At 44.0% G+C, this 26,114-nt stretch overlaps 1 protein-coding gene across 1 annotated transcript in view; it reads left to right on the top strand.

Annotated features, from left to right (window-relative positions):
• LOC126092044 (calpain-9-like) overlaps positions 1-26,114 on the top strand; it is a 153,778-nt gene that overhangs the window by 40,578 nt on the left and 87,086 nt on the right. The window contains exon 4 of the mRNA XM_049907489.1: positions 10,374-10,505. Within this exon, the coding sequence (XP_049763446.1) occupies positions 10,374-10,505 (132 nt within the window). The remainder of the gene's footprint in view (positions 1-10,373; positions 10,506-26,114) is intronic.

Here is a 26,114-nt window from a genome sequence, read left to right as displayed (position 1 = left end):
ACGATTGATGGTCAGTGCCTGGACATCAGTGTCCCCGAACAGAATGACGCAATTCGAAAAAAATTAAAAAGATTAAAAACCGAAAACATAGCATTTGAAAATTAGATGATTTTAGAGCACTATTTTGTGCATAACTTTTCTATCTTATTAACACATCCATCAGTAACTGAGTGGGTTGCGTAATACCTTACAATCGTGAAGTCGCTGGTTCTAACCTTTTTACTACCACTATATTTTTTAAACTTTTTTGAATTCCATTTTTATTAAAAAACGTAAATGGGAATTAACGGATACTAATAATGTTTCTAATTTATTACTAGTTACCTAAAAATAGATGAATACAGGGTGGAACAAATAAAAGGGTCCCGGACAACTTGAAACTATTTGTAGCAGCATTAACGGAGGGAGAGAGACCTACACCTACTTCTAACAGGATGGAGCATCTGCCCTTACAGCCGGCCGAACGTTAGAGCATATTTACTTAATCTTCACGCTTGACTGAGATGCTGGCAGAGGTCAGTCTGGTCACGGCTCTAACTGGCCACCCAGGTCATTTTATCAGCCAGTGTGCGATTATTTTGTGTGGAGAGCCCTCAAGTCTAAGGTGTATCGCAACTACTCTTATAATCTTCAAGAACTGCAGCAGAAGATTTCGTATGATAGTGCAGCAATTCCAGCAGTCCAGCAGTCCGCCTTCAGCAACTTGCTGACCAGGGTCCAAAAGTGCTAAGAGATGAATGGTGGTAACTTTCCGCATCTGCTGTAGTCAAGTTAGTGCCGTATTTCCTTTCCTCTGACGTCTGTCTTTGTACCCTGGAACTCTGTTCTCTGGGCCACTTTTAAGAGAGTTGACTGAAAAGTAATGCCTCCACCTTCGTAATTCTTCAACAGTTGGCAGAATTGGTATGCGGTAGATACTGCCTTGTTCCGTAGCCTCTTCTCTACAGCTCCAGTTGGCGGGAAACCTTAGCATTGAACGGTTGTGTTGTTGCAGTGTAAAGTATGGAATCCTGCGCAGACGGTCAGTCAGTGCGATTTAAGCAATGTGCGATTTAAGCAATGTGAATTCTTGACAGCAGAAGGTGTCACCCCAAAGGAGAGTCATCAGAGAATGAAAGCAGTTTATGGTGATTGTGTTGATGTGAGTACTGTACGTCATTGGGCAAGTAAGTTTAAAGTTGTTGAGACGGGAAATTTCAAGTCTCTGAGCTTTCATTTCAGGAGTCAGCATCCGGGGTACCCCTCGTGCACAGACCTTCCGATAGCGAAGCAAAGCAATAATGTGACCCACACGTTCGTGTTGAAACCGATTTTGCTTGCAGTTTCTCTCTGAGTGATATGATGATCGTCCTGAATCAATCTGTCAACATCTTGCATGTGAAACTTGGTGGTTGCTATCACAGAACGTCCAACCCTTTGTTTGTCACGCGCGTCAGATGTTCTAGCTCAGTCTCTAGCAAAAAAGTATTTTATTTTCTGTTTGAAGTTCCGCATTTTTGTACAAAATTTTAATTTGCTGTGAATACTCGCGTTTCCACACCAAAAGTAATTAAAAATATAACTATTACGAACCAGGCTTAAGTGTACACAACAAATACCATCAGACAACGGCACCACAGAAGCGTAACCACTGGCCTGGCCCCTATCAGTTCCAAGCAAAGGGCGCTCAAAAATTCAGACCACTTTTCTGCTTCTACGCCATCCTTTCAACGACTTGTACTCGTCCTCCGATAGCGTTACCAGCCACCGACAGGACTGCACTGCTTCTGCCTTATACTGGCAGAGAGAGCAATTCTTCAAGCGACAGGCACAAAACACGACGTGCTGCGGACACTCACGTAATTCTGAAGCAGCAGTTAGACACTTCAGCTCAGCGCTAATAGTCAGACACTTCAGTTGTGTTCTTTCATTTACGATACATACACAGTTCCACGAGTTCTGTTGAGAAGACGATATTCCAAATTGGCAAGCACTAAATATGGAAGGAGGAAGACTAGTTTTAACGTCCCGTCGACATCGAGGTCATTAGAAATGGGAGCACAAACTCGAAGGGTGTCAAGGATGGGGAAGGAAATCGGTTGTGCCCTTTCAAAGGTACCATCCAGGCATTTGCCTAGAGCCATTTAGGGAAATCAAAGAAAACCTGAATGTGGATGACCGTCGTCCTCCCGAATGCGAGTCCAGTGCGCTAACCACCGCATCACCTCACTCGATACCGGCAAGGGAAGATCCCCATCTCTCCTCCATCAGATTTAGTGATAAAATGGTCCAGTGGACAGCCCGTCAAAAACTGAACACAGATCAAGAATGAAAACGGCAAGAAGGCTTCTTTGTTGTGTGTTCATGGTGCTGGACTGCAAATCAAGTGATCTGTGTTCAAATCTCCCTGGTGCCAATGTTTTTTTACAAACTTTCCGTCTGGTCGTTGACGTGTCTGTTCTCCTTCTGTAGTCTTAGCAACCGTCTTACTATACATTAGCTATAGGATACGACTCATGTGGTAAGAATATCTTAACGTTGCAAGAAAGTGTGATGAATAGTGAGAGCAGCCGGGATGCCGCTTAGACCTCTCACAGAAATGATAACAACAAATAAACGGGTGTGAACTATGTTACAACAAGGAAATTAAAGAGTCAAAACTACCAAAATGGAACGCAAGAGTCGTAACATGTGTTACTTGTGTAGAAAAAGTGGGAGGTATGTATGTCTGCATGTCCCTTCCTTACACCTCGCTGGTGTACACGGACGTTACACCACAACACAGACTTAAATTTTAGTACAGTGAATAGACACTTCAGTGACCGGACGGACAATTCATAATATTGCGAAAAAAGGGGCAAAAGGGAGATCTGAACACAGATCTCCCCCCTTCACCGACGAACAATGTGATCACATAACCACGACGCTGTGCTTATTCAAACTCGCTTGATATTGCATATCTTGAGCTCGCACTGTTCACTTTCGATTTTGCTTTTTTTTCACATTCAGTACTCGTTCGTCCTGTTTTATGCTAGAACTGTGTTCAGTTTGTGACGGGCTATCCACTGGGCCATATGACAATTAAATCTGAGGACTGTGCGATGGGGAGTTTCCCTTATAAGTATGTAGAACTAAGACAATAAAAAGAGTGTCTGCAAAATTACTTTGTCATAGTGATGATGACGAAGACCGCCAAGAGACGACAAAGTTATTTAGAGATCATTATATTAGGTTAGGGACATAAAGTACCACCGAACTTACCAAAAGTTAAATACTATTTTGTAACACACTTAATAAATGTAACTGGTTATTTCTTATTCTGTTGCCACATTTCTGTTCCAGTTCTGCCCTGTCAAGCAAATGTTCAATTAATGTGTCACCTTTTGTTAAGCAATAGTAGGAATTAAGTTTTCCACTACCGGAGATGTTTGAGCCGACTTAATAGCAACGTTCAGCTACACATTCCCAACAAAGAACATGTTACTTATATTAAAAATTTGTGGTTCAATATTTGTTAAATAATATTTCCTTTTGTTAATAAACATGAAATTTAAATATACGTAAAAAAAATGGTACCACAGAGATTCGAACCAGCAAACTTACAATTATAGTCCTATTACACTACAAATTCACCTACCTGCTTTACGAAATTAATGTGTGTAACTCGCATCCAGATTCTATACATATGAAGAAAACCAAAGGGAGCAGAGCAGTCGGTAAGGTCCCCTTGTCAAATTTATGGACTGTCCACGGAACCAGCTACATTTATTAAGGACATGTACTTGTGGCCACAAAACGTCAACTCCCATTTGTTCCAAATATAATTCTGAATTCTGAAAAAAAAAAGAAGTTTACATTGCCATTTGTCTTGTCCTCATCGTCTTCTCTAGTTTCCAATTCCGGGACTACATCAGACAAGTGTATTTTACACTCTCGTTGGAGAAGACGGTTTCACTGCTGCAATATTCAGGAGCAACGCATCTGCACTTTTAAAGGATTTGAGTAACATTAATCGCACTTATCAATCGATGATAACAGGTGAAAATATGTGCCGGACCGGAACTCGAAAAAGGATCTCCCGCTTAACACGAACGGTTCCTTAACTGCCTCGGCCATTCGACCCTAATTCCCACTAATAGCGTAGCATCACTTACCCATGAACCCCTCCCTCGCCATTTCAGATTCCTTCAATAAACAGGGTTTGGTGCGCATATCCAGGTACAAGTCACGGTCCGGCATAAATTATCGCCTGTTACTATCGATTCATTTCGATGCCCAGATGCTGCTAAAGTGATTGGAAACCTTGGAATAGTATGTGTATGGACGCTAGATCACGTAACGTGTCTGTTCTTTCGAATATGTATACATATATATCCAGGCAGCTTCTTATATTCTAGGTTACGCACTTTGTACTCTCTTTTTGTTCACACATAGTAATACCGTTTGTAAATATTTATCTTATAAATATGGCATTTATTTTGCGATAAAGTGGTTTGGTAAACTTCATAAACCACGGCAGTTAGTCGCGAAAAAACAAGCAATAAAATAAGTAACGTGCGAAAAACACAACCCAAAGTAAATGCAACAGAGCCTGATAAAGAAATGGGCTGCACTTCACAAGGTGATGATTTACCATTATTTGTCGTGTTCACAATTGCTATGGATAAATCTTGGTGTGGCGTGATATTGGTGTTCCTTGCTGTTACGTTCCGTCGACTGTTGGTGTGAATGCCGCAATTTTAAATATAGTGCGGGAAGTTTTGAAGTTATATGGCATTCACTATGGATCGACTTCGAGTATGGAAATCTTTTTATCGCTTGAGCTCTTAGATTTGAGTAAAAGAAATGATACGTATTATATCACAAATAAGAAAGCTGTGGCATGCGTTAGTACACTGGGCTCTCATTTAGCTGGAAAGACGTCCCAAATACTCTACTTTACCTTTCCATGAGAAGACTGATATACGCGTTTGGTGGGTAGCCACTCTATGTTGTATCGATTGGTATCAGTGCTATAAACAATATAGGCGTATTTCGTCACGCACGACAGTGGCTTGCAGTAAAGCACCACTTTTTACTAGGAATTTATTTAGACTATGTTAACAAATTGTCTTGCGTGTCAGTTTTTTCCCTCGACTTTTCTAAATGATGAGGTGTGAAATACATTCCACATTCGTTAGAATGACATAATATGGCAACGATGGACATCTGTCTTCACTTTAAGAGTTCCATCAAACTTTTTAAAGCAGTCGTGCTCGCGACCTCTTCACAGCGTTTCTTCCAAATACCGTGACGGCATTTCTCCTTTATGTTAATGTAGATTCAAGTTTTCCTTCACAAGAGATATTACTTCCCACAGCGTATTTAGCAGCACTAGATAAAGTATTGCATTGTTTAAGAGTTAAGTGTAATCGGGAAAAGGGGAAGTAAACGATCACCAACATTTCCCCAGAAACCAGACTTGGACTTCTATAAAGGGGCGAAATACTTTCTTCGAAGAGGAACGTGATTCATAGATAATGAAGGAAATGCGTGATAATGTGTTGTGCAACGGAACTGTTTTATTAAACAGTAATTTACGTTCACTTGCTGAATGGTAACAATCAGCAACACACTAGATGGAAATTTCGACTTCGAATATACTTACTCTCCTAATCATCTTGGGGTTGGACCTCTTTTGTCCGTGTTTTATTTAACAATATACATGTTTCTGGATGGGATCCGCCTTCAGCAAAACACAGTTTTGTTTTTTATTCCAAACATGTTTTACTGCAGTTGCAGCATCATCAGTGGGCTTTTCTTTTATGGCTGTTAAACATAAAGACTGTATTTTACTTTTGTATACATATAAATATTAGTTTTTAAATCGTAATTACAGATTTTCGAAGAAACGCATAAAATTATGAATTCATACCCTTTTAACACATGGTGTGGTTTTCCTGACGTGTTATGTTTTTACATTGACTGATTTATTTCACAGTTTGTCATCTGCAACCATATACAACTTAATGTAGATAAATTACACTCCTGGAAAAGGAAAAAAGAACACATTGACACCGGTGTGTCAGACCCACCATACTTGCTCCGGACACTGCGAGAGGGCTGTACAAGCAATGCTCACACGCACGGCGCAGCGGATACACCAGGAACCGCGGTGTTGGCCGTCGAATGGCGCTAGCTGCGCAGCATTTGTGCACCGCCGCCGTCAGTGTCAGCCAGTTTGCCGTGGCATACGGAGCTCCATCGCAGTCTTTAACACTGGTAGCATGCCGCGACAGCGTGGACGTGAACCGTATGTGCAGTTGACGGACTTTGAGAGAGGGCGTATAGTGGGCATGCGGGAGGCCGGGTGGACATACCGCCGAATTGCTCAACACGTCGGGCGTGAGGTCTCCACAGTACATCGATGTTGTCGCCAGTGGTCGGCGGAAGGTGCACGTGACCGTCGACCTGGGACCGGACCGCAGCGACGCACGGATGCACGCCAAGACCGTAGGATCCTACGCAGTGCCGTAGGGGACCGCACCGCCACTTCCCAGCAAATTAGGGACACTGTTGCTCCTGGGGTATCGGCGAGGACCATTCGCAACCGTCTCCATGAAGCTGGGCTACGGTCCCGCACACCGTTAGGCCGTCTTCCGCTCACGCCCCAACATCGTGCAGCCCGCCTCCAGTGGTGTCGCGACAGGCGTGAATGGAGGGACGAATGGAGACGTGTCGTCTTCAGCGATGAGAGTCGCTTCTGCCTTGGTGCCAATGATGGTCGTATGCGTGTTTGGCGCCGTGCAGGTGAGCGCCACAATCAGGACTGCATACGACCGAGGCACACAGGGCCAACACCCGGCATCATGGTGTGGGGAGCGATCTCCTACACTGGCCGTACACCACTGGTGATCGTCGAGGGGACACTGAATAGTGCACGGTACATCCAAACCGTCATCGAACCCATCGTTCTACCATTCCTAGACCGGCAAGGGAACTTGCTGTTCCAACAGGACAATGCACGTCCGCATGTATCCCGTGCCACCCAACGTGCTCTAGAAGGTGTAAGTCAACTACCCTGGCCAGCAAGATCTCCGGATCTGTCCCCCATTGAGCATGTTTGGGACTGGATGAAGCGTCGTCTCACGCGGTCTGCACGTCCAGCACGAACGCTGGTCCAACTGAGGCGCCAGGTGGAAATGGCATGGCAAGCCGTTCCACAGGACTACATCCAGCATCTCTACGATCGTCTCCATGGGAGAATAGCAGCCTGCATTGCTGCGAAAGGTGGATATACACTGTACTAGTGCCGACATTGTGCATGCTCTGTTGCCTGTGTCTATGTGCCTGTGGTTCTGTCAGTGTGATCATGTGATGTATCTGACCCCAGGAATGTGTCAATAAAGTTTCCCCTTCCTGGGACAATGAATTCACGGTGTTCTTATTTCAATTTCCAGGAGTGTATTTAAGCAAAAAAATACGATTTGGAACCCTATTATGCGTATCGTAATTTTTTGCTTAAAAAATTTGTCTACATTAAGTTGTATATGGATGCAGATGACAAACTGTGAATGAAATCAGTCACTGTAAAAAGATAACACGTTAGGAAAAGCATACCATGTGTTAAAAGGGTATGAATTCATAATTTTATGTGTTTCTTCGAAAATCTGTAATTACGATTTAAAACTAACATTTATATGTATACAAACAGTAAGAAAACCTTCTTTATATTTAAGAGCTATAAAATATAAGCCCACTGATGATGCTGCAACTGCAGTGAAGCAAGTTTGGGACAAAAACAAAACTGTGTTTTGCTAAAGGCGGACCCCATCCAAAAATATATGTACTTACTCTCCTGGTTATAGCATAATGTAACGAGGCTTCTCTGCTAGAGGAGCCTTTTTTACTGTATTTCCTTCCAAGCAACGATGAATAAAGATATACAGAGACCATGTAAACAATCCTGACAATACTTGGTACGATGTGCGGGACGCCAATTTCAACAGTTTACTAGAAGAATCCCAATCCCGAAATGTATGTTTTGGCGCCAGGTCATCGAAACTAGTGTATGGTGACGTTATGGTTGCACTTGGTGACCTAATTAATTATGCAGCCCAGGTTCCTAAGCGATTATAAGTCATAAAACCAGGTATAATATTAACGTATAGCTAGAATAATTGGTGGCAGGTCAGTGGGCTATGTCTGTTGGCATTCAGATAAACATATAAACCACTTCATATTTTATGAAAAGTTGGACGATCCTACTGGATGTGGGGCACTACGCGATACTCGGGTATTGTTGTTGCAACACGACGGGGCTGCAGTTTACACTGATGCAAGTCTGCGGCAGCAGAGCACTGGTTGCCTCTTAAGACTGTGTGGTGGTGGGAAGTGGCACCTAAATACCTACTGATGTCTGTAGGCTTAGTACAGACCCTGTCTTCTAGAGTATTGTCAGATTATCTACAGACCAAACACCTAGGAACGGGAGACAGACCTCATTCTCTGCTTGCAAGATGAAATTGATTTTGGAATTAAAATCATTTAAGAAATTGTGAAAACCATTAAGTTGTTATTTACTGTGTGACCATATAACATATTTGTCATTCACATAACGGAGTGAACAAGAAGGCTTTTGTGACGCATTACACTGAGGTGACAAAAATCGTGGGATACGTCCTGGTATCGTGTCGGGCCTCCTTTAGCCCGGCGTAGTGCAACATCTCGACGCGACATGGACTCAACAAGTCGTTGGAAGCCCCTACAAAAATACTGAGTCATCCTGCCCCTATAGCCGTCTGCAACTGCGAAAATATTGCCGGCAGAGCATTCTGTGCAGGACTGTCCTGTCGATTAAGTTCCATAAATGTTCGGGTGGTCTGGGCTGGGTGACCAAGTCATTCTCTCGAATGGTCCAAAATGTTTTTCACACCAGACGCGAACAATTGTGGCCCAGTGACATGGCGCATCGTCATCCATATATTTGTTTGGGAAAATGAAGTCCCTCAGTGGCTACAAATGGTCTCCAAGTAGCCAAACATAGCCATTTCCAGTCAATGATAGGTTCAGAGGGACCAGAGGACTTCGTCTATTCCATATGAATAAAGCCCACGCCATTATCGAGCCATCATCATCAGCTTGAGCACTGCCTTGTTGACAACTTGGGTCGGTGGCTTAGTGGGGTGTGCTCGCCACACTCGAACCCTACCATCAGCTCTTATCAACCGAAATTAGGACTCATCTGACCAGGCCATGGTTTTCCAGTCATGTAGGATCCAGCCGATATGGTCGCGAACCCATGAGAGGCGCTGCAGGTGATGATGTACTGTTAGCTAAAGCACTCGCGCCAGTCGTCTGCTGTCATAGCTCATAAACGCTAAATTTCGCCGCACAGTCCTAACGGATAATTCGCCGCCTACGTCCTACATTAATTTCTGCAGTTATTTCACGCAGTGTTGCTTGTCTGTTTGCACTGACGACTCTACGTAGACGCCGCTGCTCTCGGTCGTTTAGTGAACGCCGTCGACCACTGCGTTGTCCGCGGTAAGAGCTAATGCCTGAAATATAGTATTCTCGACACACTCTTTGTTGTAGATTGGCAAGAGAGCCAACCCACTATGAGAGGAATTCGAAAGGCACGCGTTTTACCTCACGCAGGCTGGCGTGAGGTCTGGAACAGGTCAAGGAAATGAGACTAGCAAAAAAGGACGTAGCTGTGGAATACTTAACTTTCATCCATAAATGATAAACATCGCTCTTGACGGTACATGTTTTACAGCATCAATAGTAACTGGTAATGGCGCCTTGCTAGGTCGTAGCAAATGACGTAGCTGAAGGCTATGCTAACTATCGTCTCGGCAAACGAGGGCGTATTTTGTCAGTGAACCATCGCTAGCAAAGTCGGCTGTACAACTGGGGCGAGTGCTAGGAAGTCTCTCTAGACCTGCCGTGTGGCGGCGCTCGGTCTGCAATCACTGATAGTGGCAACACGTGGGTCCGACGTATACTAACGGACCGCGGCCGATTTAAAGGCTACCACCTAGCAAGTGTGGTGTCTGGCGGTGACACCACACTCTTGGCAATGTGGTTTCTGAGTAGAGAATTCTGTAACAATTTCCGAAATGGAATGTCCCATGAGTCTAGCTCTAACCACTACTCCGCGTTCAAAGTCTGGTAATTACCGTCGTGGAGGCATAATCGCATCGGAAACCTTTTCATTTGAATCACTTGGATGCTAATGACAGCTCCGCCAATGTACTGCACTTTTATACCTCGTGTACGCGACATTACCACCATCTGTATCTGTGCGTAGCACTATCCCATGACTTCTGTCACCTCAGTGTACGTGACAACAGCCAGGGAAGCCTGCAGACTTACTCAGGAGGTCGGTGTCTGCTTGTGTTGGACGGCAGGAGCTGGTGGAGGAGCCCCGGCTGCTGGACGAGGGCCGCGGCGTGTCGGCGGTGCGGCAGGGCGCGCTGGGGGACTGCTGGCTGCTCAGCGCGTGCGCCGCCGTGGCCCAGCGGCCGCACCTCCTCAGGAAGGTCCGCGCCGCCACCTGCCAGTGGCCACACACTCTCTCACAGTACAGACTAAGTACGAGGCGTATTCCGAAACTAAGGTCCGGCGACCAATATTTAGCTGATGGTAGGCGCGAATGAAGTTCCACCGCCTCTCTAGGAAACTACCGCAGTGTTGGTTGGATTCAGTAGTCGTTTGCCAGTGGGTGACAGCAGATTGCAATGGCCGAGTCAATCATAGATCCCGCCAATTGTGAAGCGCGCGGTGTGATTAGATTTTTGCTGGCAAAAGGGTCTTCGTCACTCTACAAGATTTCCCGGCGGATGCCGCCGGAGTGGCCGTGCGGTTCTAGGCGCTACAGTCTGGAGCCGAGCGACCGCAACGGTTGCAGGTTCGAATCCTGCCTCGGGCATGGATGTGTGTGATGTCCTTAGGTTAGTTAGGTTTAATTAGTTCTAAGTTCTAGGCGACTGATGACCTCAGAAGTTAAGTCGCATAGTGCTCAGAGCCATTTTCCCGGCGGATGTGATGTAAATAGTTTCACGGGTTTGCGGCCGGATCACGTTGTGCAAATTCCACAATATTTCATCGGAGCAACTGTCCGACATCTTCAGGTGGTTCGACCTTGCTCGTGGCTAGGTACGACTGACGGTATCCGCACGCCGACTCACCGTTTTTAGAACACGCGCGCGAAGAATGTACAGCCGCGGAAATCGCGCATGCTCAGTGATTTGCCCTATTCAAACTCCCTCTGCCGAAAATCTCAGAGCGGCTCTCCCGCGCGTGCGCTGTACGCTGAGTTTCTCAACAGTGCGGCCAGACGTTACTCACCAACGGCCGTACTAGGCCAGTGTTATGACGGGCCTGTTATCGAAGAATCTTGATTTTTGCGTCGTGATTTAACAGCAGCCAATGCAGGGTTCCAGGCTGTGCCCAGCTGAAATCCCGTATCCTTCTTGATGAGATTATAGGCTGTACGGATATGTATTGCTTCCTTAATGACGAAATCCCAGAAAGATGATGCCGGGGAAAAAACTTCCGTCTTTTCATAAATCATACGATGTTCTGTATTCAGGCAGTCTTCTGCAATTGCCGACTTTTCCGGTAGACGAAGGCTTGTATGACGCTGATGTTCATCGCAGCGTTCTTGTACTGTGCGGCATGTCTGTTATACCTAGTATATGGACCTGTTATAATGAGGGACGGACAAGTAGGAAATGGTGTAGATAATTTCAAAATGGCCGCACAAATGTTCACATGAACAGAGGAGTGGCAGGCCCAGTATTCGGATCGACGATATCGTTGATTCAGTGAACCCGAAACTTCGAATTGATCGTTAATTGACGATTAATGGTCTGACTAATGAATTCCAAAATGTTGTTCGAACCTCACTTTACAGCATTGCCAATGAACAGCTTGGATATCACGAACCGTGTGCGAGATGGGTTGCGAAAATGCTCAGTGATCATTACAGAGAGCAAAGAATGTGCAGTGCATGACAATGTTTGGAGCGCTATAGACATGTGGAGGTGATTTCTTTTCCCACATTGTTGCAGGCGACGAGACGTCGATGTCGTACAACAACGCAGAATCGAAACACCAGTCAGTGCGGTGGCGCCATTGAAGTCCACCCAAACCAAAAATGTATAAGCAATCTCCGTCCTCGAATCGAAAAAAACGATGGCTACCGTATTCTGAGACGAAAAGGGCATCCTTTTGATTGAGTTCTTGGACCGCGCGTCAACAATTACAGCTGACGAATACTGTGAAACGCTAACCAAACTGAGAAGTGCGACCCAAAATCGACGCCGCGAGGAACTGTCGTTTGGCATCATCCTCTCTTACGATAACCCACCCCCTCACATCGCTGTCAAAACCAAGGAGAATATTCAAGATTTTCGTTGGGAACAGTCCCGACCTTACACCAAGTGGCTACTTCCTCTTCTCGCGTTTGAAAAAGTGGCTTAGTGGACAACATTTTTAAAACGACGATGAACTGAACACTAGCGTTTCAACCGCTTCAATTTCCATGCGTCAGACTACCGCGCAGAGGGGCTAAAGAAGCTGGCGCAGCCTTGCAGAAAGTCTATAGACATGAACGGCGATTAAGTGAAAATGTAAGGTATAAATGTAACAGACTCTTACTGTCAATAAAAACCTTTTATCATAAGCTTATTTTTATGACCAAACGGACCTCAGTTTTGAATACGCCTCGCGATTAGTCGAGTCCGAACGTAAAACAATGAATAAAAATATATGCCTGAACCACGTGAAATTCACTGCCTGACAAAGAAAGTGAAGCACCCAGACGGTGAGGAGAAAACAAAATAAAATTTCACGGGTTGAGAGGGTATGGAATGCTATTTCAGACATTACAAAATCGTGTCAAATTTTTCTGTACAAGCCCATTTATCAGTACGACTTTGCACCCCCTCTGGCCTAGATGCATGCACTGACTCGGCTGTTAAGAGTGTCATAACGGCATTGTAGCCTCTCCCGAGCCAAGCTGGCCGACTACTGTTGTAACTGGTCCTTGATATCCCAGATACTGCCACTGGAATGGAGTAAACATCCGAGCTGGTTCCACAGCTGTTCCGGGACACATTTGTGTAGTGATATTAACGGCAGTCTACTTGTGGGACTGCTATTCCCTAGTCCGGCTCTTAGTAGTCCCTGACCAATGGTGTGGGATAACGCAGAATGTAGTACGGAACCCCTTGCTTGTTCTCATAAGGCAGGCACACATGTCAAAGAGTTACGATGTGCTTGGTCCATAATACTGTCATTCTCCCATGTGGTGCTCGGACGTGGTCTCAGCAACCTTGATGAAGATTACACTTGCTCTCACGTTCCCATGCGGTTCAATCCTGAGCCACTGCTAGCTACGCATGCGCTAGAAATCTGGATATTGCACTATGTGACCAGCATGCCAAAAGGAGACCTACAGTGACGCCCTTTTAAAGTCTGTCAAGCGCTGATAACGCTGTCTCACACTCGTACGCGGCGTATCCGTGTCCTTCACAGAGATCATTCAACATTTTAGTGATTAATGCACATTTGTGGCCGTTCTAATTGTTACAGAGAACCGCAGCTCTTATCACTTACATACCCGACGATGGTGTATATTGTGTGCGAAGTTATATTGACTACCCGCCATTTCTTTTTGGAGCATCGCTTTTTTTGCCAGGCAGTGGAAATAACGTGGCCACCAGAATGGTGACGAAACACAAAGATACTACTAGCCTTCTACTCTTTTTGCCCTGTAGTTCTCTCAAAAGCCAGAAATCATATTTTTGATGGCTGAAATGTCGATTACGGCTGCATAGTATTTAATTTTCTACGCCTCACGGGTAACAGCCACCTACCCATCTTCGTCGGCTTGTGGCTCGATTCAGATCCGACATAGCAAATTAAAAGTAAATCCTATGCAACAGATGACGCTATATTAGCCATCAGAAATATGGTTTTTGAATAGCGACAGTCGCACACGAATCGACTAGCATTCACGTATTATGCAAACTGCCTTTAACCACCCACGACTGTAATGACCTCGTTGACGACGAGTAGTTAAACTCTAATCTTCCTTCCTTCCTGCTTCTTTACCCATTCTTCCCTATCTTTCAGACTGCGACATTTTTCTCTATGAAACGGTATGAGGACAATGTTTGCTATGTTCCTGGAAAACGACGTCTTCAAGAATATGCTAGAAATATTTCTGTAGATTTTCTGTTCAACATTAAAAATATGCAGGATTCGATTAATACAAATAAAGAATGCTAAAGGCTGTATTTTATTAAGAACTCATACATTTAGTTACAGATCAGAATTGGAGTAGTAGCACATCGAAATGCATGCTTCCTCTATGACCTTCAGAAAAGGAAAGGCGGCTATCTCATTTTCATCAGATAAAAGAAGAAAGCGGCAGCAGCGATATAACTGCTATAAGACAGCCTACTACCCGATAAATATAATGAAACAACTTAACCTCCTGTAAAACTAAACAGAAGAAACCCTGTTGCTGATGTGGGAGTCGTATATATCACAACCTATAGACAGATTGTCTTGAACAACAATTTAGGTATCTTGGTTACATTCCTGTAGTAATACCGAAATCACACATAGAATTGATAACAGGGTTGTTGGAAATTATCTTTTGAAAGAATATCCACTCTAGTAGCACCGGCCGTCGCAGTTGAAGAAGGAGTTATGCTGAGCGGATGACACATGCTCAATAGCGGAGGGATCCGATAAGAACGGTCGCAAAGGGCGTTACCAAATGCCATGGACATTGTGAGAGTTAAGGCCATGGGCATAGCCCCCACAATGCAGAAACTGCTACAACATAAATTAGATTATATTCTTGTTGGGTCTGCAGGCGGATCAGGCAATCATCTCAACATATCTTCAAAAATAGTAAGAATTTTAAAAATATATATCAAAAGTGTTTTTATTACGCCATCCAAGATTAGAGTGTTCCTTAGCCCAATAAAAGATGATTTAGGATTGAGGAAGCCCAGTGTTTATAAAGTCCCCTGCCATTGTGAGAAATCATATAAGATTGGTCAGGCAATTCGCGCCGTTCAACAGAGATGAACTGAGCAGCATCACCACAAGCTTTTGATGCGGCCTCAGAAATCTGCAGTGGCGGAGCACCGTCTTACCGAGCGAACAAAATGTTGTATGATAAGACACAACGGTTTCTCATGCGTCCCACTATTTGGACCGTGTTTTAAAAGAAGCTATCGAAATTAGACTGGCATACCGCATTACAAATAGAGAGAAGGGGTACCCTTTAAGCAAGATTTGGAACCTTGCTTCACCTGAAAATTAGAAAACAACCGTCGTTGACTCGGACGGTAGATTATATTAACAGTACTGCTCATTAGGTGTTCACAGTATCTTCCCTTCTTTCACCTGCGTTAGAGGACAGCAGGGACGGTTTCTGGCGCACACGGTGTTTGCCTTCCGTGACGTTCACTCTAAATAATAAAAACGACTGACCTCGAAGGAATTATTCGAATGGAACGGAACTCGGTAGAAGTGATGTACATGTACAGACAAATTGAGCAGGTCAGTAACACGTCTGTCCACCTCTGGCCGTTATGCAGGCATTTATTCGGCTTGGCATTGGTTGATAGAGTTTTTGGATGTCTTCCTGAGGGATTTTGTGAGAAATTCTGTCCTATTGGCGCGTTAGATCCTCAAAATCCCGATCTGGTGCAAGGCCCTGCCCGTAATACTCAGAATGTTCTCAACTGGGGAGAGTTCGGCAACCTGGCTGGCTAGGTATTGGAAAGCATGAAAAAAATCTGCAGAAACTCTCGCTGTTTGCGAGCCGGTGTTACCTTCCTGAAATGTAAGCTCAGGATGGCTTTCCATGAAGGGCAAAAAATGGTTGTAGAATGTCGTCTACGTAACGCTGTGGTGTGCCGCGGATGAAAACCAAAAATTTCTGCATGAAATGAAATGACACCCAAGACCACGAGTCCTGGTTGTCGCGGCCTGTGGCGAGCGAGCGACAGTCAGGCTGGTTCCCACCGCTGTGCATGGCGTCTCCAGACACGTCTTCACTGGTCATCGGGACTCTGTTCGAAGCGGGACTCATCACTGAAGACAATTTTACTCCAGTCAATGGCAATCCCAGGTCGAATGTGCCCGACACCACTGCAAATGGGCTTGCTGGCGTACAGATGTCAACCGCAGTCGGGTAGTTGGTGCAAGGAGCACCGTGGGCTCACACCCCTTTCTGTGAACCGCCTATTAATGCTCCTTTTAATCCCTAGGGCACCATTTAATGCGGGGCTCTGAGTGCCTCTCTGACCATCGCTCGGTACTCATTTTCCGTCGTCTCTCTAGATCGACCCTTCTTGACGCTGTGTTCGACCATGGTTCACCCATTCCTGCCAACATCGTCTGATAGTAGCATCGCTCCTATTGAAATTTCGAGTGATTCGCCGACTACTCCAACCGGCTTATTTGAGCCCAATTACACGTCCCCCCTCAAATCCTGAAATCTGCTTCTATTATTCGTGTACCTGTTGCGAGGCAGAGTTACTGTCCAGTTGAGTACACTGAATGAAATTTTGCTAAGGCTTTATGCCCTGTTATCGATATTTCTCCTGTTTTCTATCTTTCCCGGCTGCGCGGAGATATTGCGTTCCCCGTCACGCATTTATTCATCGGCCGCCATAGTTCTAGATTTTGCATTTTCCGCCAATATCTATACGATTATCTGTTTGTGACCAGTTTGTACCACTCAGGGCCGTCGTTCACAGTGAGTTCCGCTGGGTTAACATATAACGTTCTCGTCTGAAGATAGCGGCCAGGTGGACCGCGCAGAGAATTACGTGATGCGGCTGCAATCCCGATGAGAATATCATGAGTTAATACACCGGGGAAAGTCTTCGTAGTCCCGTAAACTAGATGATATTGTGTATGTATCTTGCACTGTCGAGTATTCCATAAACAGAGCTATACGATCGTTGTGGAATACGCCCCTCATGCTATGTTGCACAGAGTTAATACTGTATCATCATTGTGGCAGTTGGCACTCTGCTGGCGGCAGTTCACTTGCAAAGGACCTCCTCTGTCTCGTACGCAGAATCTGACACCATCGCTATACACTAATTTTGTTCATGATGATTATAACTGAAACCCTTTGTGCAACATTGTTCCTAATTTGTGCTGCAGTCGCATTGCAATCAGAATATGAATGTTGCTGCCGTCCTGAAAAACAGTGACGAACACACTCGTAGGCACCAGCCACACGCAGTGTGTTAGTGCAGCTTTGTAAGCCTCGCACGGTACGACTCATTTCTAAATAGCGCTCTTATGCGATCAACGAGCTTGCTCTCAGCGCGTGGTTCTTACTCCGTACACATCACGATGTTGACAATCCGTACCTTAAATGTCTTTATCAGTTTCCCTTAAATGTGTTGTTTCTACTTAACCCGACTTAGTTTTTCAATTTCTATTAATCTACACAAGACTGGCTTCCAAGCAATTAGAAGTGAATAAGCCACCCATGTTGATAGTGGTTAAAATTTAGACGCCCGCATCTCGTGGTCGTGCGGTAGCGTTCTCGCTTCCCACGCCCGGGTTCCCGGGTTCGATTCCCGGCGGGGTCAGGGATTTTCTCTGCCTCGTGATGGCTGGGTGTTGTGTGCTGTCCTTAGGTTAGTTAGGTTTAAGTAGTTCTAAGTTCTAGGGGACTTATGACCACAGCAGTTGAGTCCCATAGTGCTCAGAGCCATTTTTGAACTTAGACCCCAGCAGTGGAAAAGGCCATCTTCAATCAATACGACGAATTTAGAAAGTCTTATTATCTACTACATTCATCTCATCGCTAACACAAATTATTTTTGCTCTTTTCAGATTCCTCGTTTCCTCCTACCAGTTGACAAAGTGCGCACACTGAAACCATCCAAATAAAGCTAAGGTTCCCACGAGCTACATCAGTAATGTCGCTGGACCTCAATTATATGTCAAAGAATTACCTGTTCATTTCCAGTTCATACTGACTGTAGCTAATTACAGTGACGTCATTAGACCCAAAGCCCAAGAGCCATTGTAATGAAATTAATCCTGTTAAAATGTGATCCATTAAAATGCCTTATAGATAGACCATTGCAAAACACTGTGGTGCTAATTTATTCCACCGCCAGAATTCAAAGCTTTTTTCTCGGTCGGTAAACTAACGCACGTTCTTGTTTGTAAGAAGTGTGCACAGGAACTGGGCAGCCCTTTCCTGAGACGAGAAATGGTGTGCATGTGATAGCCTCGTCGTCACGGTGGACCTCGCTTTTCGGGTGATGTAACCATGGAAATGTCACGGAGGCAGTTTCAAGTCAGTAAACTCCGGTACCTTGGGGCAGTGCTGGTTCGTAATGCGGTAGCAGTGGCTCAGACTGCAGCCTCTGTCGTGGGCAGCAGCTTTACATTGCCGTTACTCTTAAGTATCACACATGTTGTTGTTGTTGTGGTCTTCAGTCCTGAGACTGGTTTGATGCAGCTCTCCATGCTACTCTATCCTGTGCAAGCTTCTTCATCTCCCAGTACCTACTGCAACCTACATCCTTCTGAATCTGCTTAGTGTATTCATCTCTTGGTCTCCCCCTACGATTTTTACCCTCCACGCTGCCCTCCAATACTAAATTGGTGATCCCTTGATGCCTCAGAACATGTCCTACCAACCGATCCCTTCTTCTGGTAAAGTTGTGCCACAAACTTCTCTTCTCCCCAGTCCTATTCAATACTTCCTCATTAGTTATGTGATCTACCCATCTAATCTTCAGCATTCTTCTGTAGCACCACATTTCGAAAGCTTCTATTCTCTTCTTGCCCAAACTATTTACCGTCCATGTTTCACATCCATACATGGCTACACTCCATACAAATACTTTCAGAAATGACTTCCTGACACTTAAATCAATACTCGATGTTAACAAATTTCTCTTCTTCAGAAACGCTTTCCTTGCCATTGCCAGTCTACATTTTATATCCTCTCTACTTCGACCATCATCAGTTATTTTGCTCCCCAAACAGCAAAACTCCTTTACTACTTTAAGTGTCTCATTTCCTAATCTAATACCCTCAACATCACCCGACTTAATTCGACTACATTCCATTATCCTCGTTTTGCTTTTGTTGATGTTCATCTTATATCCTCCCTTCAAGACACCATCCATTCCGTTCAACTGCTCTTCCAAGTCCTTTGCTGTCTCTGACAGAATTACAATGTCATCGGCGAACCTCAAAGTTTTTATTTCTTCTCCGTGGATTTTAATACCTACTCCGAACTTTTCATTTGTTTCCTTTACTACTTGCTCAATATACAGATTGAATAACATCGGGGACAGGCTACAACCCTGTCTCACTCCCTTCCCAACTGCTGCTTCCCTTTCATGCCCCTCGACTCTTATAACCGCCATCTGGTTTCTGTACAAATTGTAAATAGCCTTTCGCTAAGTGTATTTTACCCCTGCCACCTTTAGAATTTGAAAGAGAGTATTCCAGTCAACATTGTCAAAAGCTTTCTCTAAGTCTACAAATGCTAGAAACGTAGGTTTGCCTTTTCTTAATCTTTCTTCTAAGATAAGTCGTAAGGTCAGTATTGCCTCACATGTTCCAGTATTTCTACGGAATCCAAACTGATCTTCCCCGAGGTCGGCGTCTACTAGTTTTTCCATTCGTCTGTAAAGAATTCGTGTTAGTATTTTGCAGCTGTGGCTTATTAAACTGATTGTTCGGTAATTTTCACATCTGTCAACACCTGCTTTCTTTGGGATTGGAATTATTATATTCTTCTTGAAGTCTGAGGGTATTTCGCCTGTTTCATACATCTTGCTCACCAGATGGTAGAGTTTTGTCAGGACTGGCTCTCCTAAGGCCGTCAGTAGTCCCAATGGAATGTTGTCTACTGCGGGGGCCTTGTTTCGACTCAGGTCTTTCAGTGCTCTGTCAAACTCTTCACGCAGTATCGTATCTCCCATTTCATCTTCATCCACATCCTCTTCCATTTCCATAATATTGTCCTCAAGTACATCGCCCTTGTATAGACCCTCTATTACTCCTTCCACCTTTCTGCTTTCCCTTCTTTGATTAGAACTGGGTTTCCATCTGAGCTCTTGATATTCATACAAGTGGTTCTCTTATCTGCAAAGGTCTCTTTAATTTTCCTGTAGGCAGTATCTATCTTACCCCTAGTGAGATAAGCCTCTACATCCTTACATTTGTCCTCTAGCCATCCCTGCTTAGCCATTTTGCACTTCCTGTCGATCTCATTTGTGAGACGTTTGAATTTCTTTTTGCCTGCTTCATTTACTGCATTTTTATATTTTCTCCTTTCATCAATTAAATTCAATATTTCTTCTGTTACCCAAGGATTTCTACTAACCCTCGTCTTTTTACCTACTTGATCCTCTGCTGCCTTCAGTACTTCATCCCTCAAAGCTACCCATTCTTCTTGTACTGTATTTCTTTCCCCCATTCCTGTCAATTGTTCCCTTATGCTCTTTCTGTACAACCTCTGGTTCTTTCAGTTTATCCAGGTCCCATCTCCTTAAATTCCTACCATCACGCATAGATGACGAATTAAAAGGTAACAATCTGGACATAGGTTGGTGGGTTAACAAATAACGTCAGAATGCTGCACAGTTTTAAATATCGCGTCCCTGTGTTTCTAGAAGACGGTAGCATATGTCAGGTGAAAGATAGCTGATATTTACTACTCCATGGTTATCGGTTAGCGAAATACAGCCAGTGGAAGATTGGAGGTGTGCTACAAGGAGACAGCGAACTACAACAAGGCACACATGTGCGTGTTTTGTGGACCAATGGTCTGTCCACAGAGGACGTTCAGCGGCAAATGCGACGCCCGACTGTATTTCACAGAATGTTGTGTTCAGTTGGATACAGGAATTTAAAAAAAAAGAATCATAAACAAAGAGTGTGATGTCGTAGAAAGATAGAGCAACAAGTTACAGTTGCGATTTAATCTAGGCCGTTACCGGTTGTGGTCGTAATGGGCCATCTTCAATCTTTTCAGCTTAATTTCAGGACATCATTTAAACTCCATAGCTGTATACTGCTATATCAACATTAAAACAGACACTGTAGAGTTTTCCATTGACGCTACATGGTAACGTGTGACAATAGATGATGTGGCACATGCCAAATGAACTGCGCACAAGATTATTCGTAAAAGTTCCAAGGTTTGTAAAATTTGTGCTTGACTCCAGAGCACAAGTGGAAGCATGCAAGATATCGTAAGCTACAGTGAAGATGTTTGTCAAACGCAAGACATTACAGAGAACGAGTTAAGGCTTTACCAGTACCAAACTAACATTCTCCGTGGAAAGAGAGGATCCCCGACCGCAGCGGTATAAAATTCTAGAATCATGGTGAACCTGTTACTGCTGTACCACTCTGGAACAAATACTACGTTTCGTCAGCCGCAAGCGACCTATATGCGCCGCCGGCCGTTGTGGCCGAGCGGTTCTAGGTGCTTCAGTCTGGAACCGCGTGACCGCTACGGTCGCAGGTTCGAATCCTGCCTCGAGCATGGTTGTGTGTGATGTTCTTGGTTAGGTTTAAGTAGTTCTAAGTTCTAGGGGACTGATGACATCAGATGTTAAGTCCCATAGTGCTCAGAGCCATTTGAACCATTTTTAATATGCGCCGTGACACAAAAAGACAAACACAATGATAATTGAAAACATTTTGTTGGGAACACTTGGAACAATCATCATAAAGCTTCGATTTGGCCCCCAGTCCTATTAAAAACCATCTGAGGAGGCAGTTATTCAAAGACAATGAGGAGTAGACGATTAGGTCACTCGGTGGATGTGACATCTGCCATAAGATGTCTTTTCTGCATGCCTTAAAGACCATTACGCATAAAGCCCAAGAGCCACTGTAATGAAATTATCTCTGTTAAAATGAGGCCCATTGAAATATCATATCGACAATGGCAAACAATTGTGGTTTAAACGGTGAAAAGTTTAAATTAAATTTGGAAATTTGTGGTAAGTTCCTATGGGACCAAACTGCTGAAGTCGCCGGTCTCTAGACTTACACACTACTTAATCTAACTTAAATTAACTTACACTAAAGACAATACACACACCCATGCCCGAGGGAGGACTCAAACCTCCGACGTGGGGAGCCGCACGAACCTGGCAAGGCGCCTTAGATCGCGCGTTTTAAATTAACACAGAAAGTGTGTTGAAAAGCAATAGAACTTTCAGGCTCATACTAGCGGTGCTGACATCGCTACCCTGTTTTGAAACTTATTAACTGACTCACTCTCGAAAGTGTTACGGAGGTGTACCAATGAAAACCATTAATAAGTTACAGGATAGTCTGCACAGCACGTTGCATTCAACGCCACGTTTTGAATGTGATTGAATGGCACTAAAGGTCAATTAAGAAAACGAAAACAATGGTTGTAACTGAAGTCAGTGGTATAATACAGCGGATCGAGACTCTGCAATGGAATTTGGCAGGCCATGTTAAAAGGTGAAATGATGGAAGGTAGACTAAAGCAGCCGTTGAATGGAGTCCAAAAAGAGAGAGCAGGCCTATCCATCCGCGAGGAAGACCACTAGGCAGTTAGGTTAACGACATCAGAAGAGTCGTGACTGCAACTCGCAGAAAACTAATCGAGAACGACATGAGTGGTGTGAGCTTTCAATAAATGGCCGCTAAATTTGAAGAGGTTATATCTTATTAGAGAGGAAAAGGCAGCAGATAATAATAGTAGTAATAATAATAATACGATGGGTAGTCATAAGCTTCTAATTACTACTCCAGGAAAAAATCAGACTGCGACAATGAAACGTGTTGACGGTTTGAGACCTTTCCTACGTACTCATCTTCATTGCGACACATTTTTCTGGATGTCTTGTTGTAAATTTTTGCATTTTAGGTGTTCAGCAAACGTTCCACTGCGGAAATCACCAATTTTTCATTCTGGAGAAGCCTGCCACGCAATGGTTTCTCCGTCCAAGGAAAGAGTGACATGTCGCTGGGTAATGTGTTAGAAGAATACGGAGGTGTGTGGCAAAATTTGATATCCTGAAACATCAGCATGTGCGACTGTGCATGTGCAGAATGAGCTGGGACGCAGTTCTGAAACCAAAACATCAGATTGGCGAGCTTCCTGTGACGCTTCGTCTCGACAGGATCCTGGAACCTCGTTTGGAGAATTTTGGTAGTATGCTGCCACGATGGTTTGCCCCTTACGAGCAAAATCCAGTGAACTAATCTACATTCTATGTTAATAAATTTCTCTTCTTCAGAAACGCTTTTCTTGCCATTTCCAGTCTACATTTTATATCCTCTCTACTTTGACCATCATCAGTTATTTTGCTCCCTAAATAGCAAAACTCATCTACTACTTTATGTGTCTCATTTCCTAATCTAATTCCCTTAGCGTCACATGATTTCATTAGACAATATTCTATTATCCTCGTTTTGCTTTCGTTGGTGTTCATCTTCTATCCTCCTTTGGACACTCTGTCCAATCCGTTCAATTGCTCTTCCAGGTCCTTTGCTGTCTCCAGGTCCTTTGCTGTCTCCAGGTCCTTTGATGTACTCGGCAAACCTCAAAATTCTTATGTCTTCTCCATAGATTTTAATTCCTACTCCAAATTTTTCTTTTGTTTCCTTTACTGCTTGCTCAATATGTAGACTGAATAACATCGGGGATAGGCTGAAACCCTGTCTCCCTCCCTTCCCAACCACTGCTTCCCTTCAATGCCCCTCGACTCTGATAACTGCCATCTGGTTTCTGTACAAATTGTAAATAGCCTTTCGCTCCCTGTATTTTACTCCTGAAAGAGAGTATTCGAGTCAACATTGTCAAAAGCTTTCTCTAAGTCTACAAATGCCAGAAACGTAAGTTTGGTTTCCCTAATCTAAGATAAGTCATAGGGTCAGTATTGATTCACGTGTTCCAACATTTCTACGGAATCAAAATTGACATTCCCCAGGACCGGCTTCTACCAGTTTTTCCATTCGTCTATAAAAAATTCGTGTTAATATTTTGCAGCCACGTGTTATTAACCTGATAGTTCGGCAATTTTCACATCTGTCAACATCTGCTCTCTTTGGGACTGAAATTATTATATTCTTCTTGAAGTGTGAGGGTATTTCGCCTGTCTCATGCATCCTGCTCACCAGATGGTAGAGTTTTGTCAGGACTGGCTCTCTCAACTCTATTAGTAGTTCTAATGGAATGTTGTCTACTCCCGGTGCCTTGTTTCGACTTAGGTCTTCCAGAGCTCTGTCAATTTTTTCACGCAGTATCATACCTCCCATTTCACCTTCGCCTACGTCGTCTTCCATTTCAATAATATCGAGTATATTGCCATTTCCATTATATTGTCCTCAAGTACATCGCCCTTATATAGACCCTCTATATATCATTCCACCTTTCTGCTTTCCCTTCTTTGCCTAGAACTGGTTTTCCATCTGAGCCCTTGATATTCATACAAATGGTTCTCTTTTCTCCAAAGGTCTCCTTAATTTTCCTGTAGGCAGTATCTATCTTACCCCTCATGAGATAAGCCTCTACATCCTTACATTTGTCCTCTAGCCATCCCTGCTTAGCGATTTTGCACTTCCTGTCGATCTCGTTTTTGAGACGTTTGTATTCCTTTTTGCCTGCTTCATTTACTACATTTTTATATTTTCTCCTTTCATCAATTAAATTCAGTATCTTTTCTGTTACCCAAGAATTTCAGTTAGCCCTGGTCTTTTTACCTACTTAATCCTCTGTTGCCTTCACTACTTCATCCCTCAAAGCTACCCATTCTTCTTCTACTGTATTTCTTTCCCCCATTCCTGTCAATTGTTCCCTAATGCTCTCCCTGAAACTCTGGTCAACCTCTGGTTTAGTCAGTTTATCCAGGTCCCATCTCCTTAAATTCCCACCTTTTTGCAGTTTCTTCAGTTTTAAATTACAGTTCATAACCAATAGACTGAGGTCAGAGCCCACATCGGCCCCTGGAAATGTCTTACAATTTAAAACATGGTTCCTATAGCTCTGTCTTACCATTATATAATCTGTCTGAAATCTTCCAGTGTCTCCAGGCCTCTTCCACGTATACAACCTCTTTCATGGTACTCAAACCAAGTGTTAGCTATGATTAAGTTATGGTCTGTGCAAAATTCCAGTAGGCAGGTTCCTCTTTCATTCCTTACCCCCCATTCCATATTCACCTACCACTTTTCCTTCTCTTCCTTTTCCTACTATCGGATTCCTGTCACTCATGTCTATTAAATTTTCGCCTCCCTTCACTATCTGAATAATTTCTTTTATCTCGTCATACACTTCTTCAGTCTCTTCGTCATCTGCAGAATTAGTTGGCATATAAACTTGTACTACTGTGGTAAGTGTGGGCTTCGTGTCTATCTTGGCTACAGTAATGCGTTCACTATGCTGTTCGTAGTAGCTTACCCGCGCTCCTATTTTTTTATTCGTTATTAAACCTACTCCTGCATTTCCCCCATTTGTTTTTTTTATTTATAACACTGTATTTACCGACCAGAAGTCTTGTTTCTCCTGCCACCGAACTTCACTAATTCCCATTATATCTAACTTTAAGCTACCCATTTCCCTTTTTAAGTTTTCTGAGCTACCTTCCCGATTAAGGTTCAAATGGTTCAAATGGCTCTGAGCACTATGGGACTTAACATCTTAGGTCATCAGTCCCCTAGAACTTAGAACTACTTAAACCTAACTAACCTAAGGACATCACACACATCCATGCCCGAGGCAGGATTCGAACCTGCGACCGTAGCAGTCCCGCGGTTCCAGACTGCAGTGCCTAGAACCGCACGGCCACCGCGGCCGGCTTCCCGATTAAGGGATCTGACATTCCACTCTCCGATCCGTAGAACGCCAGTTTTGTTTTTCCTGATAACGACGCCCTCCGGAGTAGTCCCTGCCTGGAGATCCTAATGGAGGACTATTTTACCTCTGCAATATTTTACGCAAGAGGACGCCATCTTGCTTTCAGCCGTTCGCAGTACCAGCACAGCAGGGCCATTTTGGTTAATGTTACAAGGTCAGATCAGTAATTCAACCAGACTGTTGCCTCTGCCACTACTGAAAAGGTTGCTGCTGC

Source organism: Schistocerca cancellata, chromosome 1, assembly GCF_023864275.1.
Source record: "Schistocerca cancellata isolate TAMUIC-IGC-003103 chromosome 1, iqSchCanc2.1, whole genome shotgun sequence".
Lineage (NCBI taxonomy): Eukaryota > Metazoa > Arthropoda > Insecta > Orthoptera > Acrididae > Schistocerca > Schistocerca cancellata.
Note: the sequence above shows the minus strand (reverse complement) of the source record. Positions and strands in the feature narration are given on the sequence as shown.